This window comes from Pleurodeles waltl, chromosome 7 (genome assembly GCF_031143425.1).
Source record: "Pleurodeles waltl isolate 20211129_DDA chromosome 7, aPleWal1.hap1.20221129, whole genome shotgun sequence".
Lineage (NCBI taxonomy): Eukaryota > Metazoa > Chordata > Amphibia > Caudata > Salamandridae > Pleurodeles > Pleurodeles waltl.
Genome location: NC_090446.1, coordinates 538,020,031 through 538,043,564, shown reverse-complemented (window position 1 = coordinate 538,043,564; position 23,534 = coordinate 538,020,031). Strand labels below are relative to the sequence as shown.

Genomic DNA, 23,534 nt, shown 5'->3' with positions numbered 1-23,534 from the left:
AACGACTACACTTCAATGCATGTTGTGATTTTAACAGTATTTTGTTGGAGAGGTCCAAATGGTGCACATGTGTACTGTGACGCAGTTAGAAGCCATTGCCTGGCCCCCCCTGAAATGGCACCCGTGTGTCCTGTATGGAGAGATATGTGGAAATGGGGTTATGCCGCTGATGATGTGTGCCGTTGCGGAATGCGGTCGAGAACCGCTGTGCAACTCCTCATTGGTTATCATTGGGCCCTATGGGCTACAGCGGCCAATGGTGATGTATGCTGGCGGTGACGGTACTCACCGCCGCAGACGTCATTGCCATTTTCTATCTGTTCACTCACTTGCTACCTGACCTTCAACAGGAGGGGACCTACACTGCAAGTGCTGCTGTGACCTGTGTCTGGAACGGACCATGGCTCGTGTCACTGGGGAAAGGGCCCCTGCCTTTACCTCAGTGGAGTTGGAGATACTGGTGGATGGGGTCTTACCCCAGTACCGACTGCTGTATGGGCCTCCAGACCAACAGGTGAGTACACTGTGAGCACAATGCATGGGGCATGAATGCATGGATTGGTGTGTTTGAAGGCCTCATGTAGGGGGTGGTTGGTGGATGGGTCCTGGGCAACGTGCATCATGTATGCTGGGCCATGTCTGTGAGTAAGGGGATGGAAAGGGCTATGGTGGGCCATGAGTGTAACAGGCAGGACGGTCAGGCTAATACCTTTCCCTGTGTCCATTTCCCTGCAGATCAGCGCCCATCAGAAAAAGGGTATAGTGTGTGCCATCGCCAAGGATGTGCAGACCCTGGGGGTCTACGGCAGGCGGAGCACCCACTGCCGGAAACGGTGGGAGGGCCTGGGACGCTGGGCACGGAAGACGGCGGAGGTCCAGCTGGGGATGGCCTCCCAACGAGGAAAGGGTGCCTGTTGAACCCTGGCCCTCCTGATGTCCCGCATACTGGCGGTGGTCTATCCGGAGCTGGATCGGTGCTTGGGGGCATCACGGCATCCACAAGGTGGTGAGTACAGTGCCCCAATATACAACTTGCGCGTGTTGCGGTGGTAGCCGGGTGGGGTATGTGGGCCTGTGGTTGCCCCTAGGCCAGGCCTGACATTGCAGAGTAGGTCCCATGTTGGGCAGGGTTCTGATGTGTAAGTCCTCCAACCAAGCTAGTAGGCATCCACTACTGGCCAGGGGTCTGTGGGTCACAGGTATGCTGCAATTGGCGTTAGGTGTCCCTATCCATGGCCTGGTGACTAGCATTGTGACGGGTAGTGCATTGCCTAGTGCATAGGGCTGTTCCCTGTGTGTGTGTGTGTCGTGTACGGCAACGGTGGTGTTGGTGCCGCCATTGACCAAATGTATCCTTTGTCTCATCCCTCTCCTTTTTGTATTGTTACCCTGTCCTTCTGTGCATTAGCATAATCTGGTGGAGGAGCAGAAGCACCGGTGATGGAGGAAGCTGCATCCCACAGGACCCGGGATGCCAAATCCACTGATAGTGAGGGCACCAGTGGGACGAGGGCAAGGGGATCACCACAGCAGAGACTGGAGGCGACAGTTCTGACACGGATACCTTCTCTGATGGAAGCTCCCTGGTGGTGGCGGACACTTCTGTGCTCACCCAAACTACAGGTACAGCCGCCACCCCCGTACGAGCACCACCCTCCTAGCAGCCCCTCAGTGAGTTTCCTGTGCCCTTTTACCCAGGAGGGTGGGCATCTCCTTCGCCCCAGGCACCTCAGGCCCTGCCTCAATTAGCCCTGCTGCTCTGAGTGTGGAGGCTATTGACCTCCTGCGATCCATCTCTGTAGGGCAGTCAACCAATGTGAATGCCATCCAGGGGCTGGCAGGCCAAATGCAACAGACGATTGCATTCCTGGAAGGCATTCACACTGGCATGGCGGCCCAACATATTCAATCCAGGCTCTGGCCTCCTCTGTGATGGCAGCCATTGTCCCTGTTTCTAGCCTCCCCCTCCAACTTCCACTACCGAGTCCCATTCCCCTCAACCCCAAACTATCCTAAGCACACAGGCAGACGAGCAGGCACCCAGGGCAACACACGAGTGGACATGGCAAACACAAGCACCAGACTTCATCCCACAGACACTCACACAAACACCATCTAGAATCAGACATACCAACATCCACTGCCTCCACTGTGGCACCCTCCTCCTCGCCATCCACCTCCTTCCCAGTTTCGTCTCAACTCACACCTGCATGCACTGCATCCTCATCCACTACCTCCATCACCAGCACACCTATCAGTACACACCCTTCACTGGCAGTCACCACTCTCACATCCATTCACAAGTCCCCTGTGTCCTCTCCCACTGTGTCTGTGCCCTCTCCTCCCAAAGTACACAAATGCAAGCACTCAGACACCCAATAGCCATCCACCTCACAACAGCATCCAGCCCATGCACCTGCACCCAAACACAACAGACAGACACCTCCTACAACCACTTCCTCTTCCTCCATTTCCAAACCTTCTCCCTCTTCCCACCCCAATGCCCCTAAGAAGCTTTTCCTCTCCACCATTGACCTCTTCCCTACCCCTCCCCCAGTCCTTCACGTCGGGCCAGGGTGGTCAAAACCCAGGTGAGCACCTCAGCCACCTAGTCCACGGGCATAGTAGTGTCCTCAGCTACTCAAGGTGGGAGAGGATCCCGGGCAAAAGACAGCCACATTGAAAGGGTGCCTGCACCAAGTGCTGCAGGGAAGGGCAAGGAGGCACCCTCAGCTACTGCAGGGAAGGGCAAGGAGGCACCCCCAGCTGCTACAAGGAAGGGCAAGGAGGCACCCCCAGCCGCTAAAAGGAAGGGCAAGGAGCAATCCCCGGCTGCTGATAGGAAGGGCAAGGAGCAGTCCTCAGCTGCTGTCAAAAGGAGCAGGGAGCCATCTCCAGCTGCTGGCAGGAAGGGCAAGGGGCCTGGTGCTGGGACTCAGTCAGAGCCCCCACCACCAACCATGGTGGTTCAGCCGTCGGAGGCTGCAGGGGATGGGCTGGTGCCTCCTCCCACCACTGCCAGCACTGCCATCAGCACTGCCAGCAGCAGCAGCCCCAGTGGGCAGCGGTCTGAGGCTGCAGGGGATGGGCTGGAGACTCCCGCCACCACTGCTAGCACTGCCACCAGCACCGCCACCAGCAGCAGCAGGACCCGTGGGCAGCTGTCCGAGGCTGCAGGGGATGGGCTGGAGCCTCGCTCTATCACTGCCAGCTCCACCAGCAGCACCACCACTGCCACCACTGAGCAGCCATCACTGCTGGCGGACAATGTGTTGTTCTGCGTCCATGAGCTGTTGTGCGGCCTGGCACCAGCAAATCCTGTGGGTCTGACACCCAGGTGAGAGACTGTGACCTTGAACTCCCCACGATCTGCACCATTGGGCACAATGCCCTCTCCAGAACCAGTGGAGAATCCATCCACTCACCCCATCCTTCCCAGGATGAAGCTCACTGGGCACAATGCCCCCTCCAGAACCAGTGGATAAGCTATCCACTCACCCCATCCTCCCCAGGATGAAGCTCACTGGGCACAATGCCCCCTCCAGAACCAGTGGAAGTAGTCACCCACTTGAGAGACTGTGGCCTTGCACTCCGCAGGACCAAGCAGTGGGCAGATCACCCACTTGAGAGACTGTGGGCTTGCACTCCCCAGGACCAAGCAGTGGGCAAATCACCCACTTGACAGACTGTGGCCTTGCACTCCCCAGGACTGAGTAATGGGCATGTTGCTCCCTCCAGGCCCAGTGGCATTGTACCATCTTCCGGCTGAGGTGCCCCCCCATTCCCTGTCCCTCTGAGGTGCCTGGCTATGTTCGAACTGATGCCCCTGCAGTGTTCTCTCCATATTGTTGCAGGAGTAAGGTGGGGCCTTGGACTATTTGATGTGGCCCTGTGGCCCACGGACATTGAGGACTGGGCAGTGTCCCTACATTTGTAAATATGTATATACTTTTTGATTTGGATGCAGTTAGTTCTACTATTTTATCGTATTACACTCACTTTAATCTATTCCTGTGGTCCTTGCATTATTCCTGAGGGGTACAGGGTACATATCTTATGTTGCTGCCTCTGCTTGTGTGTATGGTATTGGGGGTGGGGGTGTGTGTGTTGCATGTGTGTGTCACTCTCTTTTTCGCCCCCCCTCCCCGGTGTGCTAGGCGGCAGTACTCACCGTTGTTGTCTTCACCGGCGTTGGTGTTCGTAATGGAGGAGAAGGTAGGCGAGCATGTGGAAGACATGCAGCTCGGGCTCCATGGCGGCGTGGTTGTTCCCTGAGTCCCAGAGGTGAGTTGTTTCCCTTCTGTGCAGTGTTTCCACCAGGTTTTTTATGTCGTTGGTATCGCCCCTGATAATGTGGCGGATAGGTGTGTCATATTACTTTGGGCGGAACATTGTCTTTGGCCTGGCTGTTGGCAGTTACCGCCGTGGTGCTTATTGATTCTGCCCTGGCAGTCGGTGTGTTAAAGTGGCTCTCTGTCTGAACGGTTTCCGCCGTGGTCATAATTCCATATTTCTTACTGCCAGCCTGTTGGCGGTATTACCACCGCTTTATCACCGACTGCCAGGGTTGTAATGAGGGCCTATGTGTCTCTGTCGTCAGTCTGCTGACATACCTGGCCGATTTTTACTCACCCTGGTGCAGTTACATCTCTTTGGATCTCCTGAACCAGACACAGTGGGTGAGAAGGAGTTTTGTCTGTCCAGTGGCATAGTCTCTGTTTGCAGAGTGCTATCTGGACATACCAGGATGCATTCTCCTCCCATCAACTTTGTAGATCCAGAATGCTTGTTGGGTGCCAGACAGTCAGTTCTGAGTTGATGTACTGACCACCGGTTTCTCTGATCTTTCCATTCTGGAAACTGTTCTTCACGTCCTACGCCTAAGGATTCTAGTCAGTCCACAGCCTCATGGGTGATTTATAAAAGTGCACTTTGCCCTTATATTGAACGCAGAGGTTGGCCACGAATAGTAGGATGTATTAAATACTGTGCTCCCTTATCTATTGTTTAACTGTTATGAACGTTTCCCAGTGATCTTGGACTCTCCTCGTATAGTCGGGGAATAGTTGGATAGTTTTGTCTCCATTGGGGGTCATATGCATGGACATGCTGAAGAACTGTGTCCTTGTCTCTCTAATTAAAGAGTTGAGCAATAAACAAACACCCCCGGGGTTGCGCCCAAGGCCAGGGCACGGGTACCAACACCCTACGCTCTAGTTCTATGAAGAAACAAATTGAGAGTTGTTTGGATTTGAGTGCAGTAGTAATCAACTTCCTCGATGAAGAATTCTGCAGATGGGCCCTCCTCCCATTTAGGGAACCCAAGGAAGCACAGGTTATTTCTTCTGGAGCATCCCTCAAGCAATCTCACTTAGGGCAGACCAAAGCACAGTGCACCTTCCCCTCAGATGCTAACCAGGGTCCCCCAGGGCACAGTCCACTCTCCATTCCTTTTTAATCAGTGGGACTTACAGCAGGTTCATCCCACCCACTAATATCACTTGCCTCTAGGGAGGGGGAGCCAAAGATCCAGTATGAATGTCCTCACACAGGCCAGTGAAATATCCCAGGTACTGAAGTTGTTCCTAGGGGCTCTGTGAGTCATCTCAGCATGTCTGGAACACCCCTCACTACTGTCTGTTGGCTCCAGTTCTCTGTATGTGCATCAAAGCAGCCATCAAGTACAAAATGCTGCAGGTTCCGGGGCTACCGTTATTAGTGGTGCATGTATAGCATACTGCCATTGGACAGGCCCTGAATGTTCATTCTTAGACCAATGTGGGGCATCAGACTTCACTCGTGGAGACCGGGTGGCAGATATGTTGTGGTCTGCTGTCACAGGAATGACCCAGTGGTTTTGCAGATTGGGGTGTATGGGCCCAACTATGATGACCCACAGTTCTGTCATACCCTTAATGCAGTAGAGCCATCTGCCCCAAACATGGGGTGGCAACTTCAATTATGTACTATCTCCGGTGCAGGACTGCTCCAAGGAGCTGACCCGGCAGCCTTCGGCAACTGCTTGCGCTATTGCTGATATAGCCTCTGTGGAGGGTTTGCTGAATGTTTGGCACCACAGATTCCCTTTGGGGTCAGAATACACACATTACTCCACTGTACACAATATCCACACACATTGATTATTCGTTATTGTTCCAGGGGCTGTCCCAGCACATGCTATGGTGTGAACCACTGCCTGTACATACTCCAACCACTCACCAGTTATTTTGAAGCTGGAACTGGGTGCATTGTAACAGCTCACATTTACCGGGCGATTCCCTCTATACTCACTGCTAGATGCCGCATTTTGGGAGGAGCTAGCACAAGCAATCGAAGAGTTCTTCTGTGTTAATGTGGGCTCAGTGGAAATGTTTATGATGGTCTGGGAGGCCGTCAAAGTTAACATTTAGGACATCACTGTGTCTAAACATGTAGGGGTCCTGTGCTCATTGCTGGACTGCTTGGTGCAACTAGAGGCAGAAATTGCAGATCTCGGACACCGACACAGGAGGTGGGGGAGCGGGCCCTCCTGTGCAACATTACAGCATAAATGGAAGAATATCATGACATGGCACAGAGTGAGGTCAACCATTTAGAGAAGTACACAATCACTCACACGTATGGTGAGGGTGAACACCTCGGTGCAAAGCTGGCAGAGTTATTGCACCCTCGACGGGAAGATGACATGATCTTAGAGATACAAGATGAACCGGGGCAGCCTTTGTGTGTGGGGGAGCAGGTCTCGGAGCGATTGCGCAGATATTATGCTGACTTATACAAATCACACATCGCCTATAAGGATAACGCCATTACGGACTACCTCACGCACATCACTATGAACTAGCTCACTGGGGAGCACAGGGAGCGCTTGAATGCACCATTGCTACCGGAGGAGATAAGCACTGCCCTAGGCGACATGTCATCCGAGACGGCTTTGGGGACTGACGGGCTCACAGTAGCCTCTAATACGGCCTATAAGGACCACATTTTTCCCCGTCTGGTCACTTTATACGAGGAAATGGTTAAGTAAGGACACATGCCTCCAACAATGTGCAAAGTCCTCCTGAACACCATTCTATAACCGTGCAAAACGGCAGACTGTTGCCCATCATTATATAGACCAATGTTGCTATTAAATGTGGATACAAAAATGTATGTGAAGATATTGCCCACTTTGATGGCCCCACTTCTCCCTGGAATGGTGGGACCGAACAAGTTGGCTTTGCTTCGGGCTGCAGTTTGCCACTCAACTTCAGAACGCTATTCTGCGTGATTCAGTGTGTGGACCCAGAAGTGTGAGCTATGGCTGAATTTCTCAACACCGAAAAAGCATTTGACTCCGTGGAATGAGGCTTCATGTGCACGGTCATAAAAAGCATGGGGATATGAGATGTTTTCCTTTTACTGGTTAAGGTACTATACTCGCAGCTTACCAACACAGTTTGGATCAACAAAGTGGTCACCACCCACATAGATATTACGAAAGGCACCAGACAAGGCTGCTCCCTGTCTCCTGCACTATATGCCCTGGTGTCCGAGCCCTTGGCTTGTGTCTTGTGAGAAAATCATGCACATCGAAGGCTGCATGTTGGACCTGGCTTTTTGACGGGGTCATCCCCAAACTTTTTGCTTCCTTCCTCCTATTTTTTCTGACCTGTTGTTGTTGGCTTTTGACCTCTGGGCACTTTACCCCTGCTAACCAGTGCTAAAGTGCATATGCTCTCTGTGTAAATTGTACTATTGATTGGTTTATCCATGATTGGCTATTTCATTCACTAATAAGTCCCTAGTAGAGTGCACTATATGTGCCTAGGGCCTGTAGATTAAATGCTACTAGTGGGCCTGCAGCACTGGTTGTGCCACCCACTTCAGTAGCCCCTTAACCTTGTCTCAGGCCTGCCATTGCAAGGCCTGTGTGTGCAGTTTCACTGCCACTTCGACTTGGCATTTAAAAGTACTTGCCAAGCCTAGAACTCCCCTTTCGCTACATATAAGTCACCCCTAATGTGTGCCCTAGGTAACCCCTAGAGCAGGGTGCTGTGTGGGTAAAAGGCAGGACATTTACCTGTATAGTTATATGTTCTGGTGGTGTAAAACTCCTAAATTCGTTTTTACACTACTGTGAGGCCTTCTCCCTTCATAGGCTAACATTGGGACTGCCCTCATACACTGTTGAAGTGGCAGCTGCTGATCTGAAAGGAGCAGGAAGGTCATATTTAGTAGGGCCAGAATGGTAATATAAAATCCTGCTGGCTGGTGAAGTCGGATTTAATATTACTATTCTAGAAATGCCACTTTTAGAAAGTGAGCATTTCTTTGCACTTAAATCTTTCTGTGCCCTTCAATCCACGTCTGGCTAGGTTTAGTTGACAGCTCCTTGTGCATTCTCTCAGACACACCCCAAACACAGGGTACTCAGCCTCACTTGCATACATCTGCATTTTGAATGGGTCTTCCTGGGCTGGGAGGGTGGAGGGCCTGCCCTCACACAAAGGACTGCCACACCCCCTACTGGGACTCTGGCAGACAGGATTGAACTGAAAGGGGGCTTTGTGCATTTCTTAGACACTCTTTGAAGTCACCCCCACTTCAAAGGCACAACTTAGTATAAAACAGGGCCTCTGCCCTACCTCATCAGACACTTGCTGGAGAAGAAACCTGAACCAGAAACTACATCCTGCCACGAAGAACTGCCTGGCTGCTCAAAGGACTCACCTGTCTGCTTTTCTACAAAGGACTGCTGCCTTGCTGTTGGCCTGCTGCCTTGCTGAACTCTTGTCTGGCTGTAAAAGTGCTCTCCAAGGGCTTGGATAGAGCTTGCCTCCTGTTCCCTGAAGTCTCAGGACCAAAAAGACTTTACTTTTTCACTTGGACGCTTTGTGCGCCGACATTTTCGACGCACAGCGTGTTCCGTGGTGAGAAAAACGCCGCACACCAATGCTGATCGACACGACACCTTCGGGACGACCGGAACTTCGACGCACGGGCTCGCAAGGACAACGCCGCCCGACCTCCAGAGCAGAAATCAACGCAACGCCTGCGGTGAGTGCGAAACTTCAGCACGCAGCCCCGCAGAACGACGCGCAGCCGGAAAACAAGCAGGAGAATCCACGCACAGACCCGGGACATCTGGTAATTCCCGCAATCCACAGAAAGAGACTGTCCGCGCGCCGGAAAACGACACACGACTTCCCCTCGTGAAAAATAACGATGCAAGTCCGTGTGTGCTGGGGAGAAATCGACGCACACACAATTTTTCCATGTATCTCTTCTCCTGTGGCCCTCTGAGGAGATTTTCCACCAGAAACCAGGTACTTTGTGCTTGAAAGAGACTTTGTTTGCTTTTTAAAGACTTAAGACACTTTGGGGGTCATTCCAACCCTGGCGGTCAATGACCGCCGGGTTGGAGGACCGCGGGAGCACCGGCGACAGGCCGGCGGTGCTCCCAAGGGCATTCCGACCGCGGCGGTAAAGCCGCGGTCGGACCGGCAACACTGGCGGTCTCCCGCCAGTGTACCGCCACCCTTTGGAATCCTCCAAGGCGGCGCAGCTAGCTGCGCCGCCGAGGAGATTCCGACCCCCCCTACCGCCATCCAGTTCCCGGCGGTCCGCCCGCCGGGAACCGGATGGCGGTAGGGGGGGTCGCGGGGCCCCTGGGGGCCCCTGCAGTGCCCATGCCACTGGCATGGGCACTGCAGGGGCCCCCGTAAGAGGGCCCCTACAAGTATTTCACTGTCTGCTTGGCAGACAGTGAAATACGCGACGGGTGCAACAGCACCCGTCGCACCTTCCCACTCCGCCGGCTCGATTACGAGCCGGCATCCTCGTGGGAAGGGAGTTTTTCCCTGGGCTGGCGGGCGGTCTTTTGGCGACCGCCCGCCAGCCCAGGGAAAAACTTAGAATACCCTCCGCGGTCTTTCGACCGCGGAGCGGTATTTCGGAGGGGGGAAGTCTGGCGGGCGGCCTCCGCCGCCCGCCAGACTTGGAATGACCCCCTTTATATCACTTTTCAGTGATATCTTTACAAATTCATATTGCACCTTTGATCGTTTTGACCTGCAAATACCCAGATAAATATTATATATTTTTCTAAACACTGTGTGGTGTATTTTTGTGGTGTTATATTATGTTATTGTATGATTTATTGCACAAATGCTTTACACATTGCCTTCTAAGTTAAGCCTAACTGCTCGTGCCAAGCTACCAGAGGGTGGGCACAAGCTGATTTTGGATTGTGTGTCACTTACCCTGACTATAGTGAGGGTTCTTGCTTGGACAGAGGGCAACCTGACTGCCAACCAAAAACCCCATTTCTAACACTGCAGTTCCTGGGATACAAACTAATCATTTTGGCTTATGCAGATGACACTCTGCTTTATATACTCAATCAGGAGCAGAACCTTGCTCTAGTGCTACAGAAGGTGGTACTGTTTGGGGGACACTCCGGACTCCGTATAACCTGCAATATATCTATTATATTTCCGCTTACCCTGCAACAACGCCAGTGCAGCTAGACTATCTCTCACAATGGAAGACAGATTCTGTGCGCTATCTGGGGATTCAAGTGCATACGGAACCTAAGGTTTTTATGCTAGACGACTGTGGTAGAGCTGTGCAGAAACTTGCAGAGGTAGTGGATCATTAGATTTGATTGCCATTGTCAATGGCTGGACGTATTACCATCATGAAAATGGTGGTGTTACCTTGATTTTTATTTCTGTTTGTGAATATTCTGCTTCTATTGCCTGAAGCAGTGGAGCCCTTATGGCTTGACTGGCATGGGCAGGAAAACAACGAGTGGGGTGGGAGACTCTGATCTTACCATATGATATTGGGGATGTAATTCCCCTGGTTTAGAAACATATTATAGGGCAGCACAGTGCACGTTTGCTTAATACTGAAAATATGGTCTGCGAGAACTGCCACATTTGTGGCTGGAGCGGGGCACTGTGCCTCCACACATGCTGCCCCAGACCCTGTTTGGGAAACCAATGTGGTGATATAACGTCTTTGATTCTTTGAATGTGGTGACTTGTGCTTGGCAACGCTTTCTGGAACAATAGGCAAGGTCACCATTGTACTCCCCATATATACCTCAGACTCAGTGCCCATGGTTCCCCTTGGGTCAGGGGACTGGAGTTGAGAACGTGCTGAGGGAGCTGAGTTTACACACTATAGCGGTGTTCTTTAGTCACAATACAAGGTGTACGTGAGATGTAGTCCAAGAGAGCAGCAAAAAACGTACATCCTTCACTAAGGGGAATATTTATAAGCCCCTAGCACCACCTTGTGCCACATTAGTGTTATTTATTTTGACGCCAATGTGGCCCAACAAGGCCAAAATCCTTGCACCATATTTACAAAATGCTGCAATGCTTGCATTGTGCCACTTTGTAACCCTTTGCGCTACATTATGCCGGCGCCAGGCATAACGTATGCAAAAGGGGCGTTCCCCCATTAGGGAGGGACAAAAAAATGGCACAAGGAAATCTAACAGATTTTCTTGTGTCACTTTTTACAGCACTTTTAACTTTCATTATTACATTATTTCTAATGGGCCCGCATGTACCCTGCAGGAATAGCACCAGTATTTTGGTGCTACTCCTGCAAAATATATCAATAGCGTCAATACCATAGAGCGTGCCACAGCTTGAGAGGACTATTAGGGGATGATGTCCAAAAACAGCTCGAAATGTCTGCCCTCACCTCTTTACTGCAAGCAACAGCCCTCTGTTGAATAGCAGCGCGATTTTATGTGTTTGCACAAGAGGCGGTAGACAAGAAGTTTTAAGGGTCAGGCTAGAACGGCAGAGAGACCTTAGAATTGGTATTAGCGATAAGCGATGGCAGTACTGCTGATCAGTTGTTAAGACCATCTCCCTGAATAGTAGGCGTAGACTCTTACATTTCAAATATATCAACAAGCGTAGGAAAGTAGCCTCTTTCTAGCATGGTTCCCCTCACTTTTGGCCTGTTTATGAGTGTGTGTTAGTGTGTTTTTACTGTGTCACTGGGATCCTGCTAGCCAGGACCCCAGTGCTCATAGATAAAAACCTATATGTCAGTGTGTTTTGCCTGTCTCACTGGGATCCTGCTAGCCAGGACCCCAGTGCTCATAGTTTGTGGCCTAATGTGTATGCCTGTGTAGTGCCTAACTGTGTCACTGAGGCTCTGCTAATCAGAACCTCAGTGCTTATGCTCTCTCTGCTTTTAAATTTGTCACTGTAGGCCAGTGACTATATATACCAATTTCAATTGGCATACTGGACCCCCCTTATAAGTCCTTAGTATATGGTACCTAGGTACCCAGGGCATTGGGGTTCCAGGAGATCCATATGGGCTTCAGCATTTCCTTTGCCACCCATAGGGAGCTCAAACAAACCCTTCCACAGGACTGCCATTGCAGCCTGCGTGAAATAACGCACACGTTATTTCACAGCCATTTTCACTGCACTTAAGTAACTTAGGCGGTCATTCTGACCCTGGCGGTCAAAGACCGCCAGGGCGGAGGACCGCGGGAGCACCGCCGACAGGCCGGCGGTGCTCCAATGGGGATTCCGACCGCGGCGGTAAAGCCGCGGTCGGACCGGCACCACTGGCGGTCTCCCGCCAGTGTCCCGCCGCCCCATTGAATCCTCCAAGGCGGCGCAGCTTGCTGCGCCGCCGAGGGGATTCCGACCCCCCCTACCGCCATCCAGATCCCGGCGGTCCGACCGCCGGGAACCGGATGGCGGTAGGGGGGGTCGCGGGGCCCCTGGGGGCCCCTGCAGTGCCCATGCCACTGGCATGGGCACTGCAGGGGCCCCCGTAAGAGGGCCCCTACAAGTATTTCACTGTCTGCTGCGCAGACAGTGAAATACGCGACGGGTGCAACTGCACCCGTCGCACAGCTTTCACTCCGCCGGCTCGATTCCGAGCCGGCTTCATCGTGGAAGCCTCTTTCCCGCTGGGCTGGCGGGCGGCCTGAAGGCGGCCGCCCGCCAGCCCAGCGGGAATGTCAGAATTACCGCCGCGGTCTTTCGACCGCGGAACGGTAACCTGACAGCGGGACTTTGGCGGGCGGCCTCCGCCGCCCGCCAAGGTCAGAATGAGGGCCTTAGTCACTTGCTGAAGGTTAGGTGCAAAGTTATTAAGTGTGAGGGCACCCTTGCACTGACAAAGGTGCCCCCACATAGTTCAGGGCTATTTCCCCGGACTTTGTGAGTGTGGGGACACCATTACACATGTGCACTACATATAGGTCAATACCTATATGCAGCTTCAGAATGGTAACTCTGAATATGGCCATGTAACATGTCTACGATCATGGAATTGTCCTTTCATTCCAAATCTGGTATTGGGGAGCCAATTCCATGCATCCCTGGGGCTCCACCATGGACCCCCAGTACTGCCAAACCAGCTCTCTGAGGCCTGCACTGCAGCTACAGCTGCTGCCACCTCACAGACAGGGTTCTGCCCTCCAGGGGTCTGGGCCGCCCCGTCCCAGGAAGGCAGAACAAAGCATTTCCTCTGAGAGCAGGGTGTTACACCCTCTCCCTTTGAAAATAGGTGTTACAGGCTGGGGAGGGGTAAAAGGACCGAAGAAATCTCCTGTGGAGTGACAGAGTCACTCCCCTGCTGCAAGCAGGCACCTTCAAGATGACGACCGGTACCCTGGGACTGCTCTCACAACCATGAGCTTGCTCCTAAGGACACAGAGGGTGGACATCATCGACATAGACTGTCCTGAGGTCCTGCTGACGCAATTTGGAGGAGGTAAAACTTGCCTTTCCTGAGTGTGACGTTTCCCGTGTGTACAGCGTCTTCTTCGCCTCTTGAGGCCTCTGTGCACTCTTTGTGAAATACCTCCATGCACAGCCTGGCCCAGGTCCCCAGCACTCCATCCTGCAACGCTCAACTCGCTGAGTTGCTCTCCAGCGGCGTGGGACCTTCTTTTGTTGTGCTGCATCAACGCGTTTTGCACCTCCTTTGAACCCAGGTCCTGCGGCTCCTGAGGGTGTTGGCTGGCATCCTGAGGGCTCTCTAAAGTGCTGAGGGCCCTCTCTTCCTTCTCACTCAGAGTTGAGGCCCCCAGGTCCCTCCTGGGTCCATCCAGCGCCATTTTGACGCAAAACACACTTTTGTCGTAGCCAATGCTTGTTGACAACTTCCAACACGAAATCTCATCTGCAACGATCTTCATGCCGTGGGACATCTTTTGCATCATGCAGGAACCCACTGGCATCTTCCTAGGATGCATTCCTGCAGTCTTCGGCTAACTGGGGACTTTTGCACCCTCTTCTGGGTTGGCAGGGGCTCCTTTCCTTCCTGGAACTTCTTTTGACTTCTGGACTTGGTCCCCTTCTTTTGCAGGTCTTCTGGCCCAATAATCCAACAATTGTTCTTTGCAGACTTGGTTGGCTGCTGCAAATCCCAAAAAGGTGTAGTGTGTCTCAAGGAAACTTTCAGAACTTCACTCCTGCTTTTCTGGGCTCTGGGGTGGGGTAATTTACTTGCCTTTACTGTATTCTTACTCTCCCAGTGATTCTGCGCACACTACACTTGTCTAGGGGGGTATTCATGATTCACATTCCACTTTTTTAGTATATGGTTTGTGTTGCCCCTAGACCTATTTTCTCCCCTTGCATTCTATAGGATTTCCTACTGTTTGCATTGTTCTATGACTATTTACTTGTCTAATTTTGGTGTCTAGTGTATATATTGTGTATAATACTTACCTCCAGAAGGAGCATTGTCTCTAAGATATTTTTGGTACTGTGTCACCCAAATAAATACCTTTATTTTTGGTAACACTGAGTATTGTCTTTACTTGTGCATAAGTACTGTGTAACTATAAGTGGTATTGCACAAGCTTTGCATGTCTCCTAGTTCAGCCTAAGCTGCTCTGCTATAGCTACCTCTATCAGCCTAAGTGGCTAGACCACTACTACATTCACTAAGAAGGAATAACTGGACCTGGTGTAAGGTGTAAGTATCCAAGGTACCCACTACAAACCAGGCCAGCCTCTTACAACAAGGTACACTACATGCCAGATCGCCTATTTAGATACGGCCTGCGTGATAATGCAGGATGCCTGTGCTGCACTGAGGAGGAGACAGGATTTGCCTATTTAGCGTGCTTTTGCCCAGAGCGTACAGACGTTTTGGTCAGCCGTGTTCAGGGAATTAGAGGCAATCACTGGTGAATCAATAACACCAGCGCCCCTGCTGGTGATGCTAGGATATCATAGAGAGGTTCGGGGAGCGGTTACGCTACTAGTAGCTATCGGCTTATTGGTTCCAAGACAAACAATAGCGATGCTGTGGGCCCATGGCCCAAGCCCAAGCCCAAGTTTGATGGAACAGCACAAGGATATGGCCTATTGCAACACAGTCAGCCACCTACCAGATATTGCTCTAGCTTATCAGTCAGCCAAGGGATATTGGAGGACCCTATCAGGCCTTCCTGTCCAGGACCGTAGAGGAGGAGTTGGCTGAGATGGAAACTGATTGGACATCAGAGAGGTTGACATGCCCTGCAGGTCACACATTAGGTACTGATTCTTTCTGAACGTGATATCTGTGACTTGGTAAGCTCTGCAGATGCTTATTGCGTGTACAGTCATGGCCGAAGTTGCAATATACTGTTGTATGAACTAGACTCCCTGGGTGCCATGAAAGATATACTGTTTAAATCATGCATACTGAGATATGCGATTTAACTTGACACTGTGTCATTTGCTGGAGTCTAAGCACCCTGACTATAAGTGCCCTCTTTTTTCCTAACAATAGTCACTGTAGATACAACATGTACACCTTTATTCTCAGCTATGCCATTGTACTGTACAACGTGTCAAGTTGTTTGTTTCCTCAAAGATTAAAATAAAAATAAAATGTTTAAAAAATAATTACTACAATTCCAATAAGATGAGCTCTACAGCAGGAGTGGGCTCCATCATACCATGGATGCTGCTGATATACCATGAATCATCACCATTAAGTCATAGACAACATTGTACCACAGGTAGGCAGTGGGCACATCACATCCACACACATGCACATACACACATACAGACGCATGCACACACACATCAGACCCGAACACGCACACATACAAGCATTGTCTGTCACACACATACCAACACTAAAGATTATTTTATACCTTTCCACCAGTTCCAGCTGGCTGACGTCGAGGCAAAGCAGGAGTGTCGTTCCGTAGACACTCACGTGCTGTAGGTGTGCTCTTTTGACATATACATGACCCAATGTTATTACTCTGTGTGACATTGGAGCAGGCGCTTACAGAGCACACCCACAGCATTAGCCAAACCAAGCTGCTAGCCAGCAATGGATTGTCTAGTATAGCCCTCATCTTTGCTTTACTACCTTCTAGAGGAGGAGCTTTGGAGGAGCCAGTAAGACAAGGATCCCGACCTTGACCCTGTTTACCACACAATAGGGGGTGTTCAGCCCTATCCAGAGTTAAAAATTGTAGGTCACTGATTGTGGGTGATGGTAGGGTCTGGCTTGAAATTCTGCAATATACGGGCCTATGGTGAGGATCAGTCCTTCAGCGTCATTGTTGTGAACACCTCTCTTATGAGAAGCAAGGGCTGGAGAAAGGTACTCACTATTACATTTCCACCCATATGCATGTGCGCAATTGGCAGCCCATCAGTGATTGGCTGCCTGACCCTCGCTTTCTCGGAGTGAGGATCAGGCAGCCAGTCACAGAAAGCATTGTATATTTTAGGAAGAGAAACTGAATTTGGTCATTGTCAGCATGGGATAAGTACGCCCAATGCCCTAATACATGAGTCACCACTGCAAACAATGAGCTACAAAGTTCAAGAAAACCAATGAACCAATAGATGCCTGATTAAATGATAAAAAAGACGGAAATATATGAATGAATACATTTCGAAAATCCTCATAAAAAGGGAGCAATAAGACAACAGATTGTTATAAACAGTTATCTTTTTTGGATCTTTGATAATCTTTTGTTGAAGTCTGCATTAGCAAAACAACCATAACCAAGTAATCATAAGCTATACTCTAACTTCTCATACAAATGGTAAACACCGAGGTATTACTTTACGGTAATTTTATTATCGCAACAGGGCAGAAGTACTATAGGTACCAGCTAATTCAAAAGGAGGATTTGAGTCTTTTCAAACTAAAAACTCTTGAAAGCATGAAAATTCACATGAACTTTAACAGAAAATTTGAATAGCCATAATCTTTTTGTGGAACCTCTATAATACTCTCCTTTTTTTCTGCTATGTGGTTATCAACACCTAATTATGTGATTAATCCACAAAAAAAACTTTATTTTACTCTGTGTGGAAGAGGAAAATAATAAACTGAAATAGCACGTGCAGATTTACTAATGTCTCAGATAATACAGTGCAGTAACCTAGTTGTGCTGCATTGTGTGAGACGCAGGCCAGTAGATATCTACTAAGATGTGGTTCTACTGCTCTTTTCCTAAGCACTTGTGCTCTTGTTGGCTGCCTAGCACTATAAATCCTAATTTACACTATAGTGCCCAGGTGTCTGTGTGAGACTAGCATAAGTTATACACTGGAAAGATACCCATCCAGTGCAAAATACTATGCTTAGACTGCATTCAGTTACACATATGATGCATTAGAAAAGTTTAGAGCAAATAAATATTTTCTCCTTCTTTGTGCATATGTTCGAGGAGCTATATCTGTATGTGTGCCAAGCCCTGCCTAAAAAAGTTAGTAGACAGAGCTATGTGTCAAGAATTTACATGGGAACCCCCATGCACCATCCTTAGGATGCCCTCTTGATGTAAAGTAGAGCAGCAGAGTATTGCATACTTCTGCTTTGTGTTACTTTTAGGCAATTTTCCAGCACAAAACATTTTGCAATGGAATGAAAATCCCAAAACAACACTTTGCACCGGTTTGCTTTACTTCTGTTGACCTTGCATTGGTGCAATGTTCTGAAAAATCAGGCCCTATGTTTAAGCCATCCTTTTCCAAAATCTCCCGTATTAGCGTCGGTAGAGTAAACAGTATATATCTGTGTTACAAAACATAATTAACCTGAGCAATATCGCGGTGGACGCCAGTGGCTGATGAAAGACAAGCACGTTACTTTATAATATTGTCAAAGGCCCTGATTACAAGGGAGCCGGTAAAAAGTGAGGTGTTTACTGTATCAGGTAAATATTGACATTAAGGGGTGAGGCAAATAGGGAATTAAATAACGAATCTGTTTTTTTTTTTCACCAAACCGAACATGCATTGGAAATTTGTGAGGGGAAAATTGCAGTCGGTGCAGTAATTCCTTCAATAATCAGAATTCTGATCCATGTGCAAGTCCTTTTACCCCCAGCTCAAGCATGGCCCTACTCAAGATTTATCCCGGTTTGGTTTGCTGGAGGGTCACTAAGCAGTCGAGCTAAAGCACGAGCGCTCAAATCATTGCATAGCGGAGTAATTATTTAATTACATAGGTCTATCTTGGGACATGTTACAATGTGTGCTACAGACTCTGATTTTCTCTGTAAGCATATTCATTCATTTGTTAATTCCATCAATAATGAGTTGATAGTCTTCCATGCGTCATTTATCAATCCATTCTTTCATGCATTCATTCTTTCAAATGAGGCCAGACAGTTACAAAAGCTAATCGCATGAAATTTATTTTCCAGGGAGACTCTGGAGGACCCTTGGCTTGCAGTGTCAATGGCACCTGGCTGCTGATTGGAGTGATGAGCTGGGAAGCCACAAAATGTGCTGCACCCTTTGCACCTGGAGTGTACACCCTGATCACGTCATACATTAGCTGGATTAAGGGATATACACCTGGGCTCAACTGCAATGTAGGGAGTGCATCTGTCACAACGCCTCCGAAGCCTGTTACCACAACGGCGTGGAGCTCCAGGGCTACGTCTAAACCCACTGTAGCGCTTAATACATTATTTAACTCAACTAGAGCAATAACTGTTTCCAGGCCTGTCTCACACACTTTGACATTAGCACCTGTTACAATTACCAACATACCTGCTTCAAGTCCATCCTCTAACTCAATGAACTCTGCCACCTCCAAACTAAACACTCCAAATGTAGCAAATTCTTCCACTTCATCTGTTCTTCACGTCTCAGTCCATGGCTCAAACCTAACTACTGCTGCCAATGGAGCAACAGCAACTTCATTATTTTTCACTAAATCACTGTCCAACTCAAGCAATGTGCCCATACCTACATCGATCGCTAAATCTATGAACACAACCTTTTCCCGTCTGACTTCAGGACCCACTTCGGTCGAACTCACAGCACGTAGCAACTCACCTACAATGGTTTCAGTGTCACCAGACATTAGCCTAAATTACACTAAAATGGCCCTTGCAACCACTTCAGTGTTAAGCACGATCCTCTTTTCCAGAGAAACTACACACAAAAACTCTAGCGTATCAGCTGCCACACATGGAACTGTTACAGATGTCTCTACGAGAACTGATGGAACAAACCACAGTACACACATCACACTAGCTACTAATCTTTCTGCTACAGCTTCCTCCAAAACTATTTCCAATCTCATTTCTACTCTGGCTACTAAGCCTAACAGCCCCAAAACAGTTGTTTCTAATGAATCCGCGTTAGACACACATACTATGCCCACCCTGGTCCTTAATTTAACCACAAGAACAATCACTAACTTAGTTTCCACACAAACACTAAACTCTACTACTACAGGTAATTACGGATCAATCAGCTTGTTTTCTTCTACTACACCCATAAAATCAAGCAGCACATCAATAGTAAATTCCTCTGTTGCCACAGGATCCCACACCACTCAACTTGATAATTATTCCCATTACTTGGTTTCCGCACCAACACCTGAGGCTACCATGACTTCCAAAACTATAACTTCTGCTGTTATCTCTTCCAGTACAATGCTCTCTAACACAAGCTCTAGCAAAACCATCTCAGTAACAAAAACAGAGAACTTTACGTCATTCTCAGTCTTACCAACAGGGATTGTTCCAAGCACAGAGACCAACACAACACACATTCTAACAACTACAGCAACCTCCAGTTTTTTGAGTGCGAGCACTGTTCATTCCACAACAAATGGATGGATCAATAATCTGGCACAGGGTTAGTAGGGGAATTCACCTTGCAGACATCATATTTGGAAGTCTTTTGAAGTATAATGTTATTGCTATTTAGGACCACAATTAGAGTTTGGCAGATGCGGGACACATGCTGAAAAACAGCAGGAATCCAGCATTCAATAAATTGAAAATCAGGCCCTCAACATAGTTGGTTAGAGTACAATTCCTGTGGGCAGTTTCCACCGTGCCATATACACCATCATAATTACAAACACTGTAATGTCATTGTAATGTTTACTTAGGGGTTTTTAAAAGACAGAATGAAGAAACTGTAATTAGCTATCACCGTGCCCTAGGAAGAAGGGCAACATCACACTGGTAGTCAGTCTATGAGTCATAAAGAACTTCACTTGATATTGCTGTCATTTCATCACATTGCCAGACAGAGTTTGGTGACTTACTGGACAATCATGAGATTTCTCAATATGCCAAAGCATTTAAAAGGCTATTAGAGTGTGTCAAGGATTATATACATGGCAAGGATGTCAGGCATCTGTCTTACGTTGTCCCAACACCACTGGTCTCTAAAAATCTCAGACTTGCCGGCAACTGTCCAAATAGCTTTTTTTATATTTAAGATGAGCCACAGACTGCTCATAGATTCACTTTTTCTTATCAAACAATTGGTAATTAATCCTGTCACATCCCATGCCTGTATCAATCCAATGTTTTTATTTCAGGAATACCTGCCATTTTAATTGTAATTCAAATACATATGGCTGCCTTGAAAGGATTTGGTGGTTGAAGGTATCTGGAGAGGAGAACATATAGAGAAGAGAGATATAGAGAGAAAGAGGAAGAGGAAAAATGCTGAAAGAATTAACTTCACATAAGAGTAGCTATAACTTCCAGTGGGTTACTACAACCATATCATAAATAAGCAAACAAGTTAGTATAATTAGTGTAAAGAAGGCAAACAATTATTAAAGGAGGACAAGGAACACATGAAATTACAACTTTAGAGACATAGGTAGTGAGAGGTGACCATAGAATATCTTGTTCAACAAACAATGGAAGGGAGTGTGTGTATTATATCTAGCAAGTCTAGGATTATGACACACCAGATTCTACCACAGTTAAATGTTGAGATTGTTTCAGTTGGATGTAATCACCTGTAAACCGATTGTTAATAAAAGATCCACTAATTTACCAAAAAATCTTTTATCTGACCATATGAAATGTAAGCCACCAAGGAATATTTTGTCTAAGGAAAATTGTACAGATACACCAGTAATAGCAACAATTCTAATCCATACGTGAACCCACAAGGTAGAAATATTTGGGCACAGAAAAAACACATGAACGGATGTGTCAGAATGGGAGTTACAATGCCAATAAGGATCTTGTTAGAGAAGCTTGGGTTTAAACAGTTGGGTTGGCAAATTGAATAGTCTATTATGAAAGTAATATAGTGCTTGTTTTAAGTCGGCCGGATGCCAGTAGAGTGAATTTTCATCCACAATTTGTCACAAATAGAAAGAGGCCAACTGCAATGTAAGTCAAGTTCTCACAAGGTTTCCTGCTTAGACTTAAATCTATTGCAAATGGGTGTAGTGAGTTTTCTGTAAATTAGTGAGGTTGTGGATGTTTTATCTAGTGAGAAAGGAGTAAACTGCAAATCATAATTTTCACCAAAGAACACAAGATGAGTTTAAGGACATTTAGAAGAAGATCCTTCAGTAACTTATACTGTCTGAGGAATGTAGATGATAGGCTGAAAGAGTGAGAGAGCTATTTAAAAGGTATTACCAAATTATTGAAAATTAGTTGTGAGATAATAAAAAGACCCCTATCAATCCAACTCTCCACATGAGAGGTTTCCCATTTAGTATGAGGTGTTTATTTTACCAGATAGGACTTTTGAGATATTGGTCAACGATGATTTATTTGAAAGAAGGCAGTTTTTGAGTAGGAACAAGAATGTGATATTACAGATGGCAGCCAAAACCTGGAGGGGGAGGTGTGACATGAAAATGATATGTTTAATCGAAAAAGGAGAAAACACAGGAGATTCTAGTAGGAACCACAATTGAGAAGTAGTATCGCTGGGGTAGGAAAAGAAATGCTGAATTTGCTTAGTACCAAACGCTCTACGGTAGAGAGAGAAATCTGAAAAATTAACAGAATCTGCAGACTTAGTAAATTTAATCCCATTCCATAGAAAATGAGAAAGAATCTTATCCAGAATATTAAAATGCTTCTTAGGGGTCATGATGGGTAACATCTGGAGAAAGAAATTTACAATTGGGAGTAATGTTACCATTATGGTATTCAAACAATCCCACAAAGACTGAAATGGAGGTGACCAGCCCTAGGTAAGGTGGGTAATTCTGTAAATTATATTTTCCATATTTATCTTTAACAGGTCTCTAAGGTTGTTGGAATAAAGAATCCCCAGGCACTTGATTTTAATAGTATTCCAAGAAGGGCCTGCCACAACAAAACAGTCCTTAATGCAGTATTTATTTAGGGGTGAAACTTCTGATTTATCTATCTTAAACTTATAGCCTAACACTTCAGAATACAATTGCAACACAAAGAAAACATTTGGAAGTGAGGACTCTGGTTGTGACATGTAAAGGAGGAAACGTCCACGTATGTAGTCTATTTGATATATGTGTCTTTAATTTAAAAACAGAAAGGGTGTCTGAAGTCTTCAATTGATGTAAGAACAGTTCTAAAGTGAGAACAAGTAATAAAGGCGATAAGGGGCATCCTTGACGAATGCCTCTGTTGAGAGAGAAATAAGGAGATTAAATTCTGTTTAATAGGACAGTGGAACGAGACAATGACTAGAGCAAGGAAATCATTTGTAAAAATCGGAGACCAAAACCAGGCCTTTCAGGGTCACAGCAAGAGAAGAAGTGAGTTTATTTGCTTTGTTGAAAAGATTCAGAAAGATACGCAAGTTCCCAGCTATTTTCCTGTGTTTAGCAAAACCATCTTGTTCTGGGATGATAAGATCAGGAGTAAGGCTAATTTAATTGAAGGGCCATAGCCTTAGAAAAAATCTTGCACCAGGGCCCGCCCCTTTTACGAAAAAACAATAATAAAAGCAGTTTATTATTGTTTTTTGGCAAAAGGTTTGCAACTACCACCGCTGGTGGGGGGCAACACTCCTCCGCCCTAATGGAGGAGCCACCCCTGTTATACGGTGCACTCTTGAATGCTGACTGGACCTGTGTCTGGAAGGAAATGATTGAAGGAAGGGCCTTTTGCAAGAAAGCAATCATATTAATGCCTTCTGAATTTTCTGTTATGCCATTAAGTCTGAGGTTATGTCTTTGATTCCTATTCTCTATAATCTGTGAGTTTCTTAAGTTGTACAATTTCGTTTGCCAAATTAAAAACATCAGGAATGGAGGTCTCCACATCGCAGACATGCTGTTCACTGGCATGTTGC

At 47.7% G+C, this 23,534-nt stretch overlaps 1 protein-coding gene across 1 annotated transcript in view; it reads left to right on the top strand.

Annotated features, from left to right (window-relative positions):
• LOC138246914 (uncharacterized) overlaps positions 1–21,265 on the top strand; it is an 89,166-nt gene extending 67,901 nt beyond the window's left edge. Inside the window, exon 4 of the mRNA XM_069201661.1 lies at positions 18,665–21,265. Coding sequence (XP_069057762.1) covers positions 18,665–20,119 — 1,455 coding nt within the window. The 3' untranslated portion in view covers positions 20,120–21,265. The remainder of the gene's footprint in view (positions 1–18,664) is intronic.
• Positions 21,266–23,534: the final 2,269 nt, after the last annotated feature.